Genomic DNA, 22676 nt, shown 5'->3' on the forward strand with positions numbered 1-22676 from the left:
TCCCCCCTACTCCTGCCCTCCTCTTACCCCTTCTCCATATAGAGCCAGGTGGGGACAGGACAGGGCTCAGGACGGAGAGAGCTTGCTGACCGCAGCTGCTTTCTCAACTTCTTGATTTTTTTAAAGGCAATGTACTTAGAGCAGGGTCAGCATACTTAAAGGGGCAATGCACATCTCTCTCTCTTTCTCACAAACACAGGGTGTGTGTGTCTGTCTCTGTCTGTCATGCTGTCTTCCCTCCCTCCATTTATGCTGCCTTGTAGAGTGTGAGGCTACATTAACAACAATGTATTAACCCTTGAGGCCTCAGCCGAGTGCTAGTTCATCATGTAGCAGCAAGGCATTCCCTGGGAAATATCCCATCCTCTTCCACCCTCTAACTTCACCAACTCAACCAAGCTTCACAATCATCATAGCTGTGAACAATATTAAATTATTTGTTTAAAACTCATACTGTGTGTGTGTGTGTGTGTGTGTGTGTGTGTGTGTGTGTGTGTGTGTGTGTGTGTGTGTGTGTGTATATATATATATATAGTTTTTTGTATGGTGAAAAAAATTTCCATGGAACCTAACCCTCCCCCCACCCCACATTTACATTAATTCTTATGGGGAAATTGGATTCACTTAACATTGTTTCACTTTAAGTTGCATTTTTCAGGAACATAACTACACTGTTAAGCGAGGAGTTACTGTACTTTTTTCCACATGTTGTCCTTTTCCTGTGCACAGGATGTACCTGCTCTGGGGATGAATCAGGGTTGTGTAATGAAGGGGAGTTTTGTCCTGGGTATTAGCTTGCTTAATATGGGCAGAATATTCAGGGACTGAAACTGCAAAGTTTTAACAAGTCTCTACTGAGCATGTGTGAACTGAAAATTTCAAAAGTTTATAATTTGGGTAGATTTTCATGAGGAAGGCAAAATGCACATTTTTGACATAAAGGCCAATCCTGCCAAAGTCTGTGCTCCAAAGCGTATTTTCCCCTCGCCTTGTTCTCAGAAATATCTGAATTATTTTGGCTGAAATTTTTCAAAAAAAATTCAACCTAATACAGAAAACCCAGCATGGAAAATTTGAGCCCAAACAGTTTATGTTTGGCAAAAGTTTATAAGCAAGTGAAACCAAGTTCTTATAATGGGAAGTGTTGGGCAACCTTAATAATAGGTAGTGCTACCAACCCAGTCTATAAATAATATGGTATTGCAAAGTCTGCATTTTGGAAAGTAGAGCCATTTCAGTAGCGGCAGTGGCTGGAGATATTATTTGAGAGTGGGGGCTGGGGAGAAAGCTCCATGTGTTGTCTGCCCCCCATTGTGCATCTGAGTAGGAGCAGCCGGAATCTGACCCTATTTTTTATTTCTTTGGTTTGTTGGTTCAATTTATCACAGTTTAATTTTCATTTTTCTAAAAACGGGAGCACAGTAAATCTTTAATTTTTGGCTCTGATTGATATTTTGTGTGTGCTCAGACAGGAGGAGCTGGATACTGTACTCCTGAAGAAAGATGAAGACTTAAAGAATTTACAACTTCTCGTGGCCCAGAAGGAAACAGATTTGCAAGAGCTGAAAACCCAAAGGACATTATCCTCAATACAGCTGGATCTAGCTATGAAAGAGCTTGAGGAGCTAAATAAAAACATCCTGATATCTCAAAGAAAGTAAGAAACTAAGGTTAGGTTTCGGGCAGAAATTTGCACGTTTCTGATTTCTTACCTCTGGCTATTTATGTCGTATTCACAAAGAGCCATACCTCTTAATCTTGTCTCAAAGAACAATGCATATTTAAAGGTACAAGCCCAGACACTCGGCTGCATCCAAGCTGTGTTTGCCACATCTCAGGAGAGGGAGGGCAACGGTGGCTGTATTGCAGTTTAGCAGCCCTAGGATTCTAAGACCATCTGAGGGCTGATAGTCTCTGGCATGAATTAGAGCAGTTTTTGGCACTATCCTCAGGGGTTGTTTTTGCAGTTGGGAATAGCTGGAGTGCGGTGATGCTCTGGCCATACCCACTTTCTTGTGATTATAGCTGCTACACTGACAGCAAAAAGATGAACTGCTGATTCACTGGCCTTAGATTACCCAGAGACTTTCCTTGTAGCCATTTAAGCTGGCTTTCTGGCATGGAAGCACAAAGCAGCCAAAGCATAGTCCTAGACGTAGTCCACAATATCCTAAATACATCAAAGCAAATCTTATTAGGTAGCACTATTGAGTTCTGTAATGCAATGTCAATGAGACTCCTCACATGACAGGATTCAGCTCATAAGGAGAAGCACTCTTACTACTGGAGTGGTGCTTTGGTTAACATATTGCTTTTTGTAAGGCATAGACTGCTCTAGAGAGAGCATAAATCTTTTGAGAATAATTTCAATGTAAAAAGTAAAAAAAAATAAAAATTGAAAAATGGATTAAAAAGGCAGAAAATGTCCTGGAAGTTTCTCTCATTACTTTATTTGAGCCATGTCTAAACTCAGGAGTGTGGCAAGTCGACCCCCTAAAGGGTTTTCCCAGCTCTCGTAGCTTTTAATGTCAGTACAAAACACATTGAGCAACCTGTGCTGCTTGTCCTCAACTAGCAAACATAAACTGTGCCAGTGTAACCCAGGTTTATTTAAAATAGCTGAGCATAGCTCATGAGTGTGACAAATTCAGATTAGCTGCTCTGCTGCCAGATTTAATGGCTGTATTCTGATCTGCAAACTTTGATGAGAAGCAATTCAGAATAATGTGACATAGCAGCAGTCAAAGGAGCTTGGAAAATTGTTGCAGCTCCCATTATTAACTATTCAATAGACTGTTCTGGCTGCTTCTTGTGTGCCTCTCAACATGAGCAGCAGCTATTCATCTACGATCAGTGGATGCAATGATCAAGGAATTGCTTTGCATGTGTTGTCTGGCATGGAGCACTGGGCTTTCACATCCTATCCTTTCCCCAGTAAGATAGTCACATGACCTGACATCCTTTGACTTTTTGCCTTTATACCTAATTGAAAGCACCAGACCTCAGTGTATGTTTTAAGTGTCCTTATATTTCCCTATCAAACTGTTGTACTCCAAGAGAGGGAAGAATGGCTGCAAATCAGAAAAGTGCTACTTATAGCACTGCGTTGTATTACTGGAAGTATGTGGAGATAAGCAGACTTGCATCCTGTATCAGCTTCAAGCGGGCTGGCATTAGGATATTAAGGGGCTTCCACTGTGACCATTTAATGGGGTTCCACTTCTATGCAATTTATTCTTTCCCCCTCAAAAATTCTCCCCATTTTCTCTTTGCCCATCTCCTTTCCACTATTAACTCTCTCCCTCTCACTCAGTCAGGAGCTGGTGAGGGCCAGATGATCTTTCCTTTTCTGGCAGTTAGCCCAGGCCATTTGGTAGCACCAGTGAAGAGAATCGATGAATATTTGTGGTCTTCCCCTTTCCCACTGTGATGACTGGTGACAGACTAGAGACTTGAAAGCTGGGGCTTTTCTAGCAGCAAGTCAGTGGAGAGCACATTGATCATTACTTTGCCTAAGAGCTAAAAAGCACCTAAAAGAAGAGCACTTATCAATGCATTTTAGGGTCCAATACATCCCTGTGCACAGGGCCAGCAATATGTACATCTTAGACCCACAAAGGCTAATTTTACTCTGAGATAGCAACACGCCCCTCATTCCCATGTTAAATTTGAAATTGTCCTGCACGTTGGAAGTCCATTATGAGTTGAGGTCCCAAAATAAACAACATCCAAGATATAAAGGTTCTGATAGCCACTGTCAAAGAAATAAGAGCTATCGTAATTGCATGTCTGTTTTTCATATCACATGGGTACCTAAGACCAACTTACAGTACTTGCTATTTAGTTGATAATTATTACTATTTATCATGGATTAATTAAATTTGTACCCAGCAGATTATGAGATAATTATCCTTACATTTGTTATGGGAAACTAGAAATTGCATGGATTTTTAACAACAAGCAAGCAGAATGTAATTGCAAAAACACAACATGGCTGTCTGTACAAGATTTTGATTGCTGATGTTACCACTTCAAAGAACCAAGGCTATCTTACAAGATAAAAACTGGCCAGTTTAGCACCTGAAAATATGAAAACAAAGCACCAAGTGGGAGCTTCTCCGCAGGTTGGAAGCAAAATCTCAAAAAATGTAGGTTTGAGAAGCTGAATGATTTGCTATCCCCCAGGTCTAATTAAACATAGAAAAAGAGATTCACCTTGTTTTTTGGTCTTGTGGAAGACAGGGTGTTCTTATGGATGGGGCACTGGCCTGTAAGTCAGGCAGCTTCAGTTCTATTCTTGGCTCTACCACTACATGTAACCTTAGGCAAATCACTTCAGCCACTTCCCCTCCCACTCTTTGTCTGTTCCAGTGGTTCTCAACCTATTTACCATTGTGGGCTGCATCCAATACTATCTGTATGGCTCTGAGAATGTCACATGAGCTGCGGCTCTGTGCTGATTGGGCCACAAGTGGCCCGCGGGCTGCAGGTTGAGAACCGCTGGTCTATTCCATCCATTTAGACTGTAAACATTCTGGAGCAGGGACTGTCTCTTACTATGTGCTTGTACTGCACCTAGCACCATGGGGCCTCTAGGTACTACCATAATAATACGTAAATAATATAATATAAAAATGATAAATAATGGTATGTAGAAATGGTCCACTGTCAATAATGGCGATGACATTCTGAATTAAACCGTAGGTAGATAGGAAATCCATGCTTCAAGGGTAAATCTTAAAGTCCTTTGTCATGCAGAATTCCCAGTGGAGTCAGTGAGAGCTTGGCTTGAGTAAAACCTGCAGGATTTAGCCCTAGGGTTGTCATTCAGCCCCTTCTGCCTAGTTATCAGAACACATGGGATGTGAACCACTGTCCAAGACTCTTGCCGAGATCTGAGCTGGAGCAATGACAGCCTTAATGTGGAGGCTCTCCATTGTCATTTTTAATATAAATTTAAAATTCTCTGATTTATCTTCTGATTTTTGGACATTTATTTTAAACAGATATTTTTAAAAAGCTAAAAGCCCATCATGGTCCTCCCTGCTAAAATCTCTTCAAATGTTGCTTCCAGGTATCTCTGTTTTAGTGGATGTCGTGGGACTTCAAGAATGTTTAGAGGGGTGTTGAAGTCCCTGGCATTTTAGTACAGCCCCAGGCATTTTTACATATCCTCATCTCCACAGACACCAAGAGGAGACTATGCCCTGCTGGTCACACCCAACAACACTTTCACTGCATGATGAAATAGTTGGGGGGGTTTAATCATGATCTGCACTTCCGTAGCATTTTGCTTCCCGAGGCCCTCAGAGAACATTCAGAAACACTGGTTAAGCTTCACAACACCCCATATAAATAATGGTATCCCCATTTCACAGACAGAGAAACTCAGGCACTGAGAAAGTGAGTGATTTACTTAAGTGTCAGTAGCAGAGCCATGAATAGTAGTGAACAGGAGTTCTGATTCCTAGTTCCCTGCTCTGCTCATTGTAGAAAACAATCTCATCTGCTAAATGTTCTACACTTTATTATTGCCAATGAACATTTGTTGGACTCTCCTGTGGAGCATCTCAGTTGCACAATAAATAGAGAACAGTATGGAAATTATTCATCCAAAAGGAAGAGAAGGATGTGACCTAGGAGTAGACAGTACATCCTGGGTTTCAAAGCTTAAGCTTGAAGACAGAATTGGCCAGTGGGGTTGTTCTGTTAAGGGCATAACCTACTTTCTACTTGCCTATTTGTTATTGGGTAAATAGCAGCTGCCATTGGGGTGTAAAATTCTGCCTTTGCTTTAACCCCCTTAATTCCAAGCCCTTCTGCTCAATGTTTCTCTGCCATTCCTTGCTTTTTTGAGTATTTACAATCTAAACTCCTCAGGAACAGGATTTTCCAATGGAGCAGGTCAGAAAATGGCATGTACATCTTATACATGGTAGATTGTAGGCCTGCTACTAGCAGGTCAGGCTTCTGTACCAGACGGGGATTGGCTACATAGCTTTCTTCCCAGAGAGATCTACCAGAGATGTGTACACCATAAGATCCTGTAATGACAGGAATGGCTCTTGTGAGCTTAAGTATATTACACATGACACCACCTAATGGCTGAACAGTACAGTATGGTTTAGCACTCCATGACATCTCCCCTTTTTAAGTTTTACATTCCTACCATTTACAAAACGTACACTTTAAAGTTCAGTACTGTTAAGTCTCCTAAGTGTCTCTGAATTGTACTGGTTTTCTAACTACACGACCCAAACGTGTAACAACTTGGTCATCTGGCTATTAGTTTCAACGACTGGCTGTGGTTGGCTTGGAATCAGTAGAGTAGCTATTGTGGGGGAGTGGGGCGGTGGCCGCTTCCCCACTGAGCACAAGTAGCGCCTTTTCAATTTCTTGGTGCCTTTTTAATTTTTACTCACTTGAAGGAACAGGGGGAGCGGGACCTTCTCTTGCTCTGCGGGTCTTCGGCAGCATTTCAGCAGCGGGTCCTTCAGTGCCGCCAAAGACACCCAGAGCGAGTGAAGGGCCCACCGCCAAAGATTCAGAGCACCGCCGAGTGAGTAAAAGCACTGCTGCTGGTGGTGCCCTTTTTTTTGGATCGCTCCTTCTGTTCCCTCCACCTGGCTATGCCACTGCTTGGAATCCTTGAGGAGTCTTGTTCTGCATCCACCATCTGTAGAGTGTGTGCTATTGATTGTTCTTTCTGGAGGAACAAACTGTAGATGTCAGCAGTTTCTGTTGAACTTTCCACTGTTGGTCTCAAGCACATATGATCTGGGCGCTGAATTCTTTTTCTTTACAACAGCTGGGGTAGTCTATCCTTTTTCTCTATCCATTTGACATGAAGACAGTCAGCAGGTTCTAGACCCAGACTCTAATTGAGTAGCATCTGTTATAAAAGTGTTCTCTTAGCTTTTTTATCTGATTTGGCTACTCTCTTCTTGTCTGGTCACTTAGAAGATAGGTTCTTTTCCAAAGGTGGAACAGTAGTTTTGAGTGGTATTCCCATCAGTTTTGCGGGGCTATATCCAGTAGCTACTATTGGTGCTGATCGGTAACTCAGAAGAGCAAGGAATATATCTTCGTGTTGTAGGATTTTCTTGGCTATCTATACAGCTCTCTTAGCCTCTCCATTCACTTGTGGGGAATGTGGGCTGTTAGCAGTATAATCAAAATCATATTTCATTTGGAATTATTTAAATTCTACAGCAGTGAATTGGAGTCCATTGTCCATCGTCCATCACTAGTTTTTCTGGAATACTAAAGTGAGAGACAGTGCACTTCAGTTTCTCAATAACCTGGAAAAATACTCTGCAACAACCAGGTAACCAGCAGGCTGTAATGTAATTTAGAACTCTTTGAAGTTGTGTGTCTGTTGAGGTGGCTTTTTGTAGCTGATGTAATTTCTTTTCTGACACTGGTCTGTATTCATCTGTAGCATCCACATACACCTTTACATCATCTTCGAGCTCACAGGTAGCTGAGTGAGATACGGGACTCCATGGTAGAGCATCTGCTGCTACCAGATTTTTCCCAGAAACATAATTAGCAAATGGGTTAAATTGCGTTAACCGGATCAAAAGACGTTGGCTTGAGCCAGGTCTTTTCCACTGAAGAGGATTACAAGAGGTTTATGGTCTATTATCAGTGCAAAAGAATCCAGCCCACACAGATATCTGTAAAAGTTCTCACATGCCCGTAGGCTTGCCAGGCACTCCTTTTCGCTCACAGTGTACATTTTTCTGCTTCTGTGAGTGTTCAGAGCAAAATTTAACTTCCACTCAGATCCATGTTGTTGCCACAATATACCACCTAGGTCGGAGCAGCTTGCATCTGTACTCATCCTTGTGGACTTGTTCATATCACAGTATTTGAGAACTGCGGCTCTTGTGTTAATTTCTTTTACCTTTTTTTAGGACAATTTCTTCATTTAGCACCCATTCTCATGATGTGTTGGAGTTTAATAGTTCATTTTGTTGTTTTTGTTGCTGTAGAAAGGTCTTGTTGGTATTGTCTGAGGTAATTTGCTACCCTAGGCCACGTCTCAGTTCTGGTACATATGTTGATACATTCAGTTCTTGAATTGGTTTTACTTTCTCAGGGTTAGGACTTTGTTTTTTGTCCGTCCCAAAAACTCGATTTAGGGTAGGCAGAAAACTCACTTTTCCTTGTTTAGCTTCAGTCCAGACTGATTGAACTCCTGAGAGATGGGACCTGCCAAAAGAGCAGATCAGAAAAATGTTTTTTTTCCTCCTGCAGAAGATGTCCATTTTTATTGTGGTTGAAAAACAGATATCCCGAAAAGTTCGAATATTTCAGTTGTGGCCAAAAACTCATGAAAACTGAAAACAATTCAGCCAAAAACTGGGGCAGGAGAAAAGAATAATTTTTTGTCAAAAGTTTTAGTTATCCAACATAAACATCAAAAAAAAAAAGAGGAAAACTGACCTTTTTCATGATAAATTACATTTAGTTGAAGCCCCCTCAAACAAAGTTTCAATAGAAAATTTTCAACCAACCCTAACTGATAATTGTATCTGTCAGTAAAATGCTGTGTGCAGCTAAATCATTTCCTGAACTATCCTAAACAACTCATCTCCTTTCCCTGTGCTAACTATCACATATATGAGACAGCCTTCCGCAGTCTTTGAGGCAAATCTTCCAGTAAGTCATGAAAGGTCTTGGGCCAAATTCAAGGGAGTCAGTAAACATGTAGAGTTTAGACACAGTCTGGATTTGGTTCTAAAGCTTAATTTGGTGCATAACTATAACTTAACTGGGCCTGTAACAATAGTTTTATGGATACCACTACAAGAATTTTAAAAAAACCAACAGAACATTTTATTAGTTATTTCTAGTCATAATATGTAACTTGTTCCTGGATGCATTTTGATTTCCTCACATTACATACAAAAAGCAGAGCTAGAGTCTAATGGCTGAGGACCTGACCCCACTGGGTTCCATCTGGACTAAGGAACTATACTTAAACTGGGTTTAGATACATGTAAGGAACCATGTTTAGCTGATGTGGTCTGGTGGTCACAGCTGGGCTGGTGTCCACAAGTCAAGGATGGCCGCAAAGTAGTTGTCAGTGAGTAGGGATTGGGATAATCGCTAGAGCCAGCATTGATCAATATGGGTCAGAGTCAGGGTATGGGCAGAGAGTGGAGATCAGAGACAGCTATTAGGCTGGAATCAGGCGGCCAGAGTCAGGATGGGGACAGAGACTAGAGATTAGAAAACAAGATGAGGTTTGGAGTCACAGCAGGCTAGAAGTCTTTGCTATTCCCAGACAACTTCCTTGGTCACCCTCCAGGGTTAAACAGTGTGCTTGGCCAATCAGAAGGCCACAGGCTACTGTCACTCTGGACTCTTTGGGCAGTGCTTCCTGTGGTGTCTGATCTCCCATTGAGCTTGCCTCTCCCAGGCTCTGCAGCTCTGGGTTCTAGACTCATATATGGCTTCTAGACCAGTGTTTTTCAAACCATGGGTTGTGATCCAGTACTGGGTTGTGTTACTGGATCTGCCTATTACTTTAGGGTATGCTCATTTATTCGAGTTACTTTTTAGGGGTGAGGTTTCTGTAATTCTATCAATGTACTGCTTGTGTCATGTGCGTTTTCATATGGAGCTGTACTTCTCCCTTATGCAAGTTCCCTTCCAATGGAACTATCCTGCAAGACTTAGGTTCCCTAGGGCTGGATTCCTCTAGCCCTGAAACCGGATGCACACACACACACCAGAGCAAGTCTGAACAGACCAGGTCAATCAGCACTTTCAAGCTGACCCCTTATGTGTCCCAGATTCAGCATGTCCCTATCTCCACTCTCACATCACAATTGTACTGGTAAAAACCTACTTGATGAGCAAACCCCACAGTATTTTGGGTACTGCAAGGATCTTTAGCTTAGGTAAAAGAAGCATTGCTTTAGAGCAGTGGCCTCCAACCTCTTCTAGGTGGCAGGTGCCAGACGACGAGCCACTGAGGACCATGGCCGTTGGACAAGCATCCGCTGAAATGCTACCGAGAAGTGGCAACATCAAGAGGTGTCACCGCAGAAATGCTGCCGATAATCAGTGGCATTTTGGCGGTGACACCTTTTGGTGACACTACTTTTCGGCGGCAATGCCTCTTGATGACACCGCTTTTCAGTGGCCTTTCAGTGGATGCTTGTCCACCAGCCAGAATGCGGGCGCACATAGATGCCCTGGTGGGCGCCATGGCGCCCACAGGCACCGCATTGGGGACCACTGCTGTAGAGTGAATGGGGGAAGGTAAAAACACAAAAGAGTAAAGTTCAGCAAGAGAGAGAGAAGCAACCAGCTTAACCATAAAAGTTATTTATTGAATAATAGTGATAACTACACAAGGAGAGCCTAAAGCAACATAACATACATTATTAAAGGTTAATACCTAAAGTAGAAAGGAAAACAGAGAGAGAGACAGAAGGGGGCTCTCACTCACTCCATGAGGCTTGAACTGGTTGCGGTTCCCAGGTGATGGTGGTAGCTCAGGGTCCTGAGTGCTGGAGACAGGAAATGCCCTCAGCACAATCAGTCAGGAGAAGATGGAGTCCCAGTGGAACTGATGCATAGTTTGGATCTAAGCATAGAATACTTACTGGAGGGTGAGTAGGGATTTTTGTAGAGAAAATACAATGGTTCAAGGCAGAACACTAGATTTGTTTATGGGTAAACTGATGACTCAAAGGTTTTCTTTAGGCTAGACAATAGGAGCTGATCACTCTTGGCTATGGGTGTTGTTTTCTTCCAGGGAGCTCACAATGCAACTAGGCTGCTTCAGTATTTTGAATATCAAGGATTCATTACTAGAATTAGTCTGATAACTGCAGAGCTGGGTATGGGCAGGAGTAGGTTAATTAGCATCTGGAGCAGAGATTCCCCTGATGCAGTGCTTCCCTGCTTTTTCTGGTTCCAGAGTTCAGTGCGGTTCTCTGTTCTCCATTCTATATGCAAATTGAGATGTCTCTCTGTCCCATCTTTCATGGAGATGAGGCTAGGGGAGTTGTCTCTGTTCTTCATTCTGTATGCTAATGGAGATGTCTTAATCTTGTCACCCTTGTCAGAAGGGGTCTAAGTGTGTCTCCCATCTGCCCTTCACTGCTCTCTGCAAGTCTTTTCTCTGATGGGTTTTGGTTTAAGCAGAGGTTGGTGTGTGTGCTGGGGTATCTTTCATGAGTCAGACAGGCTGGATACTGTGCCCTGGTTCCCCAAGAACACAGCTGACTGGTATCATAAAGCACTGGGTCACTTTGCTCTGGTCAGCACTGCTGACCTGGACATTAAAAGCCCCATTGGCAGTGCTGCCCAGTTAAGGCAGGCTAGTGCCTACCTTTTCTGACACCACGCTGTGCCCCAGAAGTGGCCAGCAGCAGGTCTGGCTTCTAGGCAGGGAGGCCGTGGGGCTCCATGTGCTGCCCCCGCGCTGAGAACTGGCTCCACACCCCCAATGGCCGGTGTCTGGGGGGGCGGTGCCTGGAGGTGTGAGTCTCATGCCTCTGCCTAGGAGCCGGACCTGCTGCTGGTCGCTTCCAGGGCAGTGTGATCCGCAGTGTACCCTGACTGCGCCGTTGACCAGGAACTGCCGGAGGTAAGTCCATGCCCCAATCCCCTGCACCAGCCTTGAGGCCCCACCAACCTGGAACCTCTTCCAGAACCCCACATCCCCAGCCCCACCCCAACCCAGAGCCTGCACCCCCAGCCCAGAGCCCTGACCCCCTCCCCACCCTAACCCCCTGCCCCAGCCCAGAGCCCCCCCCACACCCTGAACCCCTCATTCCCTGCCCCACCCCACAGCCCTCACCCCCACACCCCAAACCTCTGCCCCAGCCTAGAGCTCCCTCCCACACCCTGAACCCCTCATCCCCAGCTCCCTTGTGTTGCGGGCATCAACAATTTTCTTCAACTAGGTCCCCAGAAAAAAAGTTTGAAAACCACTGTTCTAAACTCATCCTTACAACATGATTCAGTCTAAATTGGTTCCTAACATGGGCCCCCAATTCTGCAAAGAAAAGTAGGCTCATTAACCATTGCTTGGCCGGGAAGTAGAAAGCCTCGTCTACACTAGGGCTGTTTGCCCCAATAAATAAATCCCACCATTGCCAACAGCAGAAAGAAAAGGAAAATATGAATCAGGAAAATACTTAAAACTATTCAGGGAGAATAAACTAGTAATTTAAGAATGCCCTGACTACCCCATTACCAAAGCAAGCACTTTTCACGTGCTTATTATAAAACAAAGAAGGGATCCCAAAGACAGTGACTTACTTGCAATTACTAGTTGCTCTCTCCCTCTGCATATTGAGGAAGCTGCAGCCAAATTGCAAAGTAATTGTCCCTTTTTTCAATAAGCAGCTTTTTTTCCTAACATTTATGCTATTTATACTTTTCCATTTATCATAAAACGACTACTCTTTTCCAAAGCAAAGTAATCACTAAAAGCTGTGAGATCCTTTTATAGTCCAGGCACTTCAGGCCAGACTCATTGGGGAAAGCCCTGATCCCGCTAAAGACAGTGAAAAAGATCTTGTTGATTTCAACAGAGCCAGGGTACCACCAGTAGTTGCGCTAGGGCTCCTTTGTATTAGCCAGGCTGGGGAAAAGGCAGATAGGACAGACATAATCTCTACCCCCAGCGAATAACTTTGGCACAAAGGGCCTGCATGTCAGGTGCAGTGCTGGTCTTCATGCCTCTCTGAAGTAGATTTTTGCTTCCCCCAGGGCAGGTGGTGTTCTTGATGGAGGCAGGCTAGAAGGAGCAGGGCTAGGGTGCAAGCTTGTCCTGGTGATTGTGTCCCCTAGCAATGTCCCATGGGGGCTTTGTAACAGGACACAAGTTAAGGCTGTGCCAGCCATAGTCAGGCCCATGGATCACACCAGCTGCCTGTAATCTCTGAACAGGGGAGGCAGAGGAATGTGTCTGGCTCTTCATCCTCCTGTGGGTCGCCCCTCCTGCCCCGCAGGCTCCCCAGTGGATGTGCTAATAGTTCATGTTTCATAACCACTTTGATTTGGACTGATACCGTGTGAAAGAACAACAGTGATAGAGTTTTCTCTTTATCCCTGACTACTTTAGGTATGAAGAGGAATTTTCCCAGCGACTAAAATTGCAGGACCAGGTACTGCAACTCAAACACCAGCTGGAGCATCAAAAAGAAAATTGTTTACAGGTGAAGTTAATAATACTGCTCCTAAACTGTGCTTTTGAAGCCTATTCTGTGTCGCCTAATCAGACTGCTAAAACTTCTGCAGAATTGTCCTTCCTCCAGCAATGGATTAACATGGGCTGTTCTTTATTAGAGCACACTTGGGAAGCTGGTGTCTATGATTGTCTATAGGGCCAGGTCTCCATAATTCCAAAGGTGAAGGAAGTTCACCACTGCCCAAAAACTTGTTTGCATATAGAGCCAGCTTCAGGATTTCCCCACCTATGTGGGTCAGCTGGATTTCTGCATTACTGAAAGCCCCAGCAAGTAGTGGTTTGTGCTCTTTAGTGCCTTCTTCCTTGTCTATCACAGTGGTCTAACTATGCCGATGTCCATGCCATCTCTGTGTATATTTTCTTTTCAACTTCTTGCTTTGGCCAGGAAGGATGGTCTTTGGGTAGAGTCAGAAACCCAGATCATATTCCTGGCTGTGTCTCAATTTTCTTGGCCCTGATTCTTCACTACCTCACACCTTGTGTTGTCATTTTTAGGAGAGCAAAGTTGGGCATAAAATGCTGCTATTGGTTTAAGTGACTGGAGAATAGGGTGACCAGACGTCCTGATTTTATAGGTACAGTCCCAATTTTTGGGTCTTTTTCTTATATGGGCTCCTATTACCTCCCACCTCCATCCCGATTTTTCACATTTGCTGTCTGGTCACCCTAGGGGAGAATTCGACTGTGGTAGTGTTTTGCTCTCCCTCTGCTGCCAGGTAGATGATTACACCAAGTGAAAGGGGAATCAAGTCCTCTTGTGAAGCTAGGCAAATCACTTCCTGTTGTGCTGAAATGAGTTGCTGTGAGGAAGCAGAGGATTGGAATCCCCATTCTAATGCATTGACTTTCCTCCCAGTACTCCAGCACGCTGATTTAATCAGCCTAAAACCTCGTCCACACTTTTCACTAGCCGCAGTTCCTTCTCTATGGCAAGTATTTGGTGTAGTGCAGTGGTGCTGACTCATTAGTGCAGATGAAAACAAACTGGAGCTTGTGCTGATTGAGCTTGAACAGGTGCAAACCTTGATTAGCTCATTGGTGCAAACCCCTACACTGAATATGCTTAAGAGGTCACTATAGGGACTGTTGGCTGCCAGAGGAGGAATTGGGCCTATTCTGTGGTACAGTGATCAGGCCCTTGAGTTGTTTGTGTTACTGTGCAGGAAGGAAAGCCAATGTATTACAATGGAGAGTTCACAGGATATCAGGGTTGGAAGGGACCTCAGGAGGTCACCTAGTCCAACCCCCTGCACAAGGCAGGACCAATCCCCAACTAAATCATCCCAGCCAGCGCTCTGTCAAGCCTGACCTTAAAAACTTCTAAGGAAGGAGATTCCACAGCCCCCCTAGATAACCCATTCCAGCGCTAATGAGAAAGTTTTTCCTAATATCCAACCTAAACCTTCCCCACTGCAACTTGAGACCATTACTCCTTGTTCTGTCATCTGGTACCACTGAGAACAGTCCAGATCCATCCTCTTTGGAACCCCCTTTCAGGTAGTTGAAAGCAGCTATCAAATCCCGCCTCATTCTTCTCTTCTGCAGACTAAATCCTAGTTCCCTCAGCCTCTCCTCATAAATCATGTGCTCTGGCCCCCTAACCATTTTTGTTGCCCTCCGATGGACTCTTTCCAATTTTTCCTCAGTAGCCTCTTCATAAGGGTGTTGGGAAGTTTAATTTATTAATGTCTGCAAAGTGATTTAAAATTCTGGGAGTAAAGTGGTTAGCACAGAGTTAATTGGCTTCCCTTAGGTATTATGGGATGGAGCCATGCTCTGCAGCTCCATTACATTATATGTAGTGAGTGGGAATTTGAGTCCTTCTGCCTCTCTTGTGATGCAGTTAAATAAGGCAGTAACTTCCCAGCCTGCAGTCCTGTGAGTAGACATTTTTGTTTCACCGAGTGGCTCTTTACAAAAAGCAGAGCTGGCATTACAGAGTAAAGTATTATTACCTTATGCTATGGTGGTTTTGAGACTAGAATATTTTTTAACCCTGGACTACCTTGTTAAATACTACTTTGCTCTTAGTTAGATCTGTTGCATTTAAGGGTCTGTCAACACTTATGTTATTAAATTTTGTTAAATCTCTTTTCCCCCCCTTGAGAGTATGTTAGAACAGAAGTAATCAGCCCAGCTCGATATAGTTCTACCTGAACTGGGCTTGTTTACTTATGGAGTTGCATGGATAATTTTTTTAAAAAAAGAAATTGTTGGCACAGTGAGATGACTATTATTTCTGTTGTGGAAGATTGAGGTACTGCAGCCAAGGCTTGAGGACTGTGCAATGTCAGCTGAGACAGCCAGTAAGTGGGAATGGCCAGAGAAGTGGAGAAGATAAATGACATCTCTTAGGGGTGGTTTTTTTTTTTTTTTTAAAAACAACCCAAAACATAGATTAGCCAATAGGGACTGATTAGCTGAAGCCAAAAGGAGGTAGAGGTGAGGCCCATAAAATGCCAGCAGCTGGAAAAGGCAATTCATGTCACACATCCTGAGCAAAAAAATGTGGGTCTTATTAGGGGTAAGCAGTTATAAAGTTTAAGGCTAGAAGGGGCCACCAGATTATCCAGCCTGACCTCCTGTGTATCCCAGGCCACTAAACCCCACTGAGTTACCCCTGTATTAAAATCAATAACCTGGATTAGACTGAAGTATTACAGCTTTCAGAAAACTAAACTATTGTGTGTCACAGACTCAGTCAGCGAACAGAAAGGACCAAGAAGTACCAGTGTCTGGGGCCTCTGCAGTGGCAGGGAACTGATTTGGTGAGAGAGACCCAGCTGATTCATTAGTGTGCCTCTCCTGGCAGCTGGTGTCTGGGTTTGCTATTTTTTGTTGTTGTTGTTTTTTGTTTAAACTGAAGTATTAATTTTCTGTTTCCAGCTTGTTTGTTATACTAAATAAACAATAAAAGGGAAACCCCATAGCTTTTTCTGGCTGGTCTGCATCAAGGGGGCAAGCAACTTCTTTCCCCACCCATGGAGATAAGAAAACACATGAATTAGTGTATGTGTTGGGAGTACTCCTTTGCTCAGACAAGGAGCAGCAGTAAGAAGTCCTTTATGTAACTCAGCAACCACCTTGCTGATCTAGACCAGTGTTTCTCAAATGCGGCCGCAGCCTCCTAGACAGCGAAGGGGGGGAGCGCAAAGCAGTGGCTCCTCCTCACGGCCATCAGCAGGGGCTGGGCTCTACAGAAGCAGGCAGCTATTGTGAGTTCCCCATGTCATAAACAGATAGTTAAGGGTTAATGTCTCTTTTACCTATAAAGGATTAAGAAGCTCAGTGAACTTGGCTAACACCTGACCAGAGGACCAATCGAGGGACAAGATACTTTCAAATCTCTGTGGAGGGATGTCTTTGTTTGTGCTGTTTGTTTTGTTCGTTGTTCGCTCTTGGGGCTAAGAGGGACCAGACGTGCACCCCAGGTTTCCCCAATCTTTCCGAAACAGTCTTTCATGTTCAAAATAGTAAGTACTAGCTAGACGAGGCGGATTAGTCTTATGTTTGTTTTCTTAACTTGTGAATGTGTATTTTGCTGGAAGTATTTTTACCTCTGTTTGCTGTAACTTGAATTTCAGGCTGGGGAGGGGGGGAAGTCCCTCTAGTCTATATGAGCTGAATACCCTGTAAACATTTTCCCTCCTGATTTTAAAGAGATAATTTTTACTTTTTCTTTCTTTAATTAAAAGCTTTTTCTTTTTTAAGAACCTGATTGATTTTTTTCCCCTTGTCTAAGACCCAAGGGGATTGGGTCTGAACTCACCAGGGATTGGTGGGGGGAAAAGAAGGGGGAGAAGGTTAATTACTCTCTGTTTTAAGATCCAAGGAGTTTGGATCAGTGTAGCCTCTCAGGGTACCCAGGGAGGGGAAAGTCTTGGAGGGGGAAAGGAGGGGGGATGGTTTATTTCTCCTTGTTTTAAGACCCAAGGGATTTGGGTCTTGGGTTCCCCAAGAAAGGTTTTAGGGGAACAGAAAGTGTGCCAAACACTGTATTTTGGCTGGTGGCAGTGCTATCAGATCTAAGCTAGGAATTAAGTTTAGAAGGGTACATGCAGGTCCCCACTTTTTGGACGCAAAAGTTCAAAGTGGGAAAAATACCTTTAAAAGCAGCAAAGAATCCTGTGGCACCTTATAGACTAACAGACGTTTTGGAGCATGAGCTTTCGTGGGTGAATACCCACTTCCTCAGATGCATGTAATGGAAAAATCCAGGGGGCAGGTATATATATGTGTGCTAGCAAGCAAGCTAGAGATAACGAGGTCAGTTCAATCAGGGAGGATGAGGCCCTGTTCTAGCAGTTGAGGTGTGAAAACCAAGAGAGGAGAAACTGGTTCTGTAATTGGCAAGCCATTCACAATTACAGAACCAGTTTCTCCTCTCTTGGTTTTCACACCTCAACTGCTAGAACAGGGCCTCATCCTCCCTGATTGAACTGACCTCGTTATCTCTAGCTTGCTTGCTAGCACACATATATATATACCTGCCCCCTGGACTTTTCCATTACATGCATCTGAGGAAGTGGGTATTCACCCACGAAAGCTCATGCTCCAAAACGTCTGTTAGTCTATAAGGTGCCACAGGATTCTTTGCTGCTTTTACAGATCCAGACTAACACGGCTACCCTCTGATACTTGAAAAATACCTTGACACCCCACCTTCCCGAGGGCGGTGGGGCTCAGGCTTCTGGCTTCAGCCTTGGGGTGGCAGGCAGTGGGCTCCATTCCCTGGCTGCAGGGTTTCAGAGTCTGGATGCAGGACCATGGGCTCTGGCCCTGGGCCCCAGTCACATAGCAGTGGGTGCTGGCCCTAGGCTTACCACCCCCCATAGCTCCTGTTCCCCGCTGTGTCCTCTGACCCCAGGCTTCAGCCATGTGGCTGCAGAGCTCTGGTCCCAGGTTCACCAACACCCCCTCATCTGTGGCCCCCACTTTCTCCTCTGGCCCTTCCCCCTCCGCCCCCATTGCATCTGGCTCTTACTGCTTCCCTACCCACCTCCCCATCCAGGGCTTAATTTGTTTCCCGGCTTGCCAGGACTGAGTAAGTCTGTTGTGAAAATTGATATTTCTGTTTGTTAATATCACTTTTCGCAGCTTCCCAGCTAGCTTAGCAAGTCTGCTACTGTGAAAAGTGATATTAAAAAAATTTCAAATACCACTTTTCACAGCGTCTTAAAAAAAAAAGGAATCAAAAAGCAGAAGACATAATTAAAAAAAAGACAAGAACATGCCAAGCACACTGTCTATTTCTATTCTGTTTAGGTCCAGTATATACAGCTCTTGTGCTTCTTTGAACATTAAGGTGATGGCCCAGTTAGCATGGTTGGCACATTCCATCTTTCCACAGGGAGCATGGCTATTCAGGTGCATGACACTGGTTGAGCCCTGGTTCTCCTTTGTAGCATCTATTCTAATGCATGCAAAAACAACCCCCCTGCAAAAAAATTTTAAAAAAGAAAGGAAAAAAAAGACCAAAGATAAACATCCTCCATGGTGTTCTCTCTGAGTCATTCTGTCTGTAGTAAGATAGATGTTTCTCCTGGGATGGCTAGATTTTGCACTTTGATATTCTGAAGGTGCAATTTGGACCCAAGGAAGTATTCAGAGTGGTGGTGGGATGAGGGCGGATCACTGAGTGAGATTTTAAAATGTAAATGAAAGGGTGGAATTGTCCAGTTATCTGTCAGCCACAATAACTTTTCAGCCCTGGGCACCATTTGGAGATCAGCTTTGATTCAAGCATCTAAAACATGGTTGATTTAGACAGGCCAGTGGACATATTCGAGGAACAAGCATAAGACACACACACCCAGTGATAGAAGAGTATCATAGAAAACTATTGCCCTGGGGGTTGAACAGTGGCTGACAGTGGGGATTAGATGCATTGGCCTTGGGCATTGTTGCTGAATAGAGGGAAATTTAGAATTTAAGGAGCAACAGGTCTCCGCTTAGCTTAGGGTATGTCTACACTACAGGATTATTCCGATTTTACAGAAACCGGTTTTGTAAAACAGATTGTATAAAGTTGAGTGCATGTGGCCACACTAAGCACAGTAATTCGGTGGTGTGCGTCCATGTACCGAGGCTAGCGTTGATTTCCGGAGCATTGCACTGTGGGTAGCTATCCCATAGCTATCCCATAGTTCCCGCAGTCTCCCCCACCCATTGGAATTCTGGGTTGAGATCCCAGTGCCTGATGGGGCAAAAAACATTGTCGCTGGTCCTTCTGCGTACACCTCACTCCTCCCTCCGTGAAAGCAGTGGCAGACAACCGTTTCACACCTTTTTTCCTGGGTAAACTGTGCAGACGCCATACCATGGCAAGCATGGACCCTGCTGAGCTCAAGACAGCAATCATGGACATTTTAAAGACCTCGCACATTCTCGTGCAGTCTATGCTGAACTGGGACCTGCAAAGACAGGTGAGGAGGCGGTGGCTACGGCAGAGCAGCGACGAGAGTGATGAGGACATGGACACAGAATTCTCTCAAACTGCGAGCCCCGGCATGTTGGAGATCCTGGATCCTGCTGGTAATGGGGCAGGTTCTAGCCATGGAACGCCGATTTTGGGCCCGGGAAACAAGCACAGACTTGTGGGACCGCATAGTGTTGCAGGTGTGGAATGATTCCCAGTGGCTGCGAAACTTTCGCATGTGTAAGGGCACTTTCATGGAACTTTTTGACTTGCTTTCCCCTGCCCTGAAATGCCAGAATACCAAGATGAGAGCAGCCCTCACAGTTGAGAAGCGAGTGGCAACAGCCCTTTGGAAGCTTGCAACGCCAGACAGCTACCGGTCAGTCAGGAATCAATTTGGAGTGGGCAAATCTACTGTGGGGGCTGCTGTGATGCAAGTAGCCAAAGCAATCACTAAGCTGCTACTATGAAAGGTTGTGACTCTGGGAAATGTGCAGGTCATAGTGGATGGCTTTGCTGCAATGGGATTCTCTAACTGTGGTGGGGCGATAAATGGAACCCATATCCCTATCTTGGCACCGGAGCACCAGGGCACCCAGTACATAAACCACAAGGGGTACTTTTCCATGGTGCTGCAAGCACTGGTGGATCACAAGGGACGTTTCACTAACATCCACATGGGATGGCCAGGAAGGGTTCATGACGCTTGCGTCTTCAGGAACACTACTTTGTTTAAATGGCTGCAGCAAGGGAATTACTTCCCAGACCAGAAAATAACAGCTGGGGATGTTGAAATGCCTATAGTTATCCTGGGAGACCCAGCCTATCCCTTGATGCCATGACTCATGAAGCCATACACAGGCAGCCTGCACAGTAGTCAGGAACTGTTCAACTACAGGCTGAGCAAGTGCAGAATGGTGGTAGAATGTGCATTTGGCCATTTAAAGGCACGCTGGTGCACATTACTGACTTGCTCAGACCTCAGCCAAACCAATGTCCCCATTGTTATTGCTGCTTGCTGTGTGCTCCACAATCTCTGTGAGAGTAAGGGGGGGACCTTTATGGCGGGGTGGGAGGCTGAGGCAAAACACCTAGCCACTGATTACGCGCAGCCAGACACCAGGGCGATTAGAAGAGCACACCAGGAAGCAGTGCGCATTAGAGAAGCTTTGAAAACCAGTTTCATCACTGGCCAGGGTACAGTGTGACTGTTATGTTTGTTTCTCCTTGATGAAACCCACCACCCCTTGATTGACTCATTCCCTGTAAGCCACCCACCCCACCCCCTTCGAACACAGCTTGCTTTCTAAGGAAATAAAGTCACTCTCATTTAAAAATCGTGTATTCTTTATTAATTAAAAAAGAGGGAGAGAACTGACAAGGTAGCCTGGATGGGGTTTGGGAGGACGATAGGAGGGAAGGAAAAGGCCACTAAAAAAATTTCCTAATAATGAGAGCCTTTTGGTTGGGCTGTCCACTGGGGTGGAGTGGGCAGGTGCACAGAGCCTCCCCCCACGCATTCTTACTCATCTGGTGGGTGAGGAGGCTAAGGAACATGGTGAGGGGGGAGGGTGGTGTCATAAACAGATAGCTAAGGGTTAATGTCTCTTTCACCTGTAAAGGGTTAACAAACAGTGACCTGTAACACCTGACCAGAGGACCAATCAGGAGACAAGATACTTTCAAATCTCGGTGGAGGGAAGCCTTTGTGTGTGTTTTTGGGTTTTGCTTTGTTCTCTCTGGGTTCTGAGAGTGACCACACGTATCTACAGGCTCTCTAATCTTCTGTTCCAGTTTTGTAAGGATAAAGGTAGAAAGGCGGTATAGTCTTTTTATTTCTTTTCCTTTATTTGCAATTGTGTAGGTTGCTGGAAGTATTTTAAATTGTATTTGCTGGGGGGAGGCTTCTTTTTAGTTTCTATAAGCTGACAGACCCTGTAATTTTTTACCATCTAAATTGCAGAGATAAACTTTTACATTTTTTTCTTTCTTTTTATTAAAAGTTTTGCTTTTAAGACCTGTCTGATTTTTCCCCCTTGTTGAGGCTCAAGGGAATTGAGTCTGTACTTAATAGGGAGAGAGGGGAGAAGGGGGAATCCCTTTGTTTTAAATTCACGGAGCTTGAATCTGTTTTGCCTCTGGGTGAGGCAGAAAGGGAAGAGGAGGGGGGAAAGTATCATTCCTCTCTGTGTGGTGATTCAAGGAGTTGAATCACGGTGATCTCCTAGTGTACCCAGCGTGGGAAAGAGCTGGGAGGAAGAAAGGAGAAGGGGAGGGAAATGGTTTATTCCCCTTTGTTGTGAAACTCAAGGAATTTGGGTCTTGGGGTCCCCAGGGAAGGTTTTAGGGGAGACCAGAGTCTATCAGGCGCTCTACTCTAAGTCCTGATTGGTGGCAGCACTACAGGATCTAAGTTGGTAATTAAGCTTAGGGGAATTCATGTTAGTACCCATATTTTGGACACTAAGGTTCAGATTTGGGAATTATACTATGACAGGTGGTTATACAGGGGCTGCAGCGGCACTCTAAGATCCTGCTGCCGTTCCTGAAGCTCCACCATATGCTGGAGCATGTCAGTTTGATCACGCAGCAGCCCTAGCGTTACATCTCGCCACCGCTGATCTTCCTGCCACCACCTCTCATCTCGAGCGTCCCTCCTGTCCTCACGTTAGTCCCTCCTGTCCTCATGTTCATCTCTCCTGTCCTCACGGTCACTGGCATCTTTCCTGTACTTTGATACCACGTCCTTCCACTTATTCAGATGAGCTCTTTCATTGCGGGTCACTTCCATGATTTCCGAGAACATTTCGTCTGGCGTCTTTTTTTTCTGCCGCCTTATCTGAGATAGCCTTCGGGATGGAGTAGGAAGGCTTGAAAAATTTGCAGCTGCATGAGGGAGGGAAAAAAGGGAGAGAAGTATTTAAAAAGATACATTTTACAGAACAATGCTTATACTCTTTCATGGTGAACAACACTATTCACCTTACATAGCACATGTGATTTCACTACAAGGTCACATTTTGCATCTTAATA

The 22676-nt window shown here is 44.6% G+C and overlaps 1 protein-coding gene across 10 annotated transcripts in view; it reads left to right on the plus strand.

Annotated features, from left to right (window-relative positions):
- LMNTD1 (lamin tail domain containing 1) overlaps positions 1–22676 on the plus strand; it is a 303257-nt gene that overhangs the window by 20455 nt on the left and 260126 nt on the right. For 8 of the 10 annotated variants that reach the window (XM_030541043.1, XM_030541092.1, XM_030541054.1 and 5 more), the window contains exons 3-4: positions 1469–1657; positions 13100–13193. In XM_030541043.1, coding sequence (XP_030396903.1) covers positions 1469–1657; positions 13100–13193 — 283 coding nt within the window. The remainder of the gene's footprint in view (positions 1–1468; positions 1658–13099; positions 13194–22676) is intronic. The other 2 variants (XM_030541083.1, XM_030541075.1) reach the window with 2 other exon arrangements.

This window comes from Gopherus evgoodei, chromosome 1, assembly GCF_007399415.2.
Source record: "Gopherus evgoodei ecotype Sinaloan lineage chromosome 1, rGopEvg1_v1.p, whole genome shotgun sequence".
In the NCBI taxonomy this organism is placed as follows: domain Eukaryota; kingdom Metazoa; phylum Chordata; order Testudines; family Testudinidae; genus Gopherus; species Gopherus evgoodei.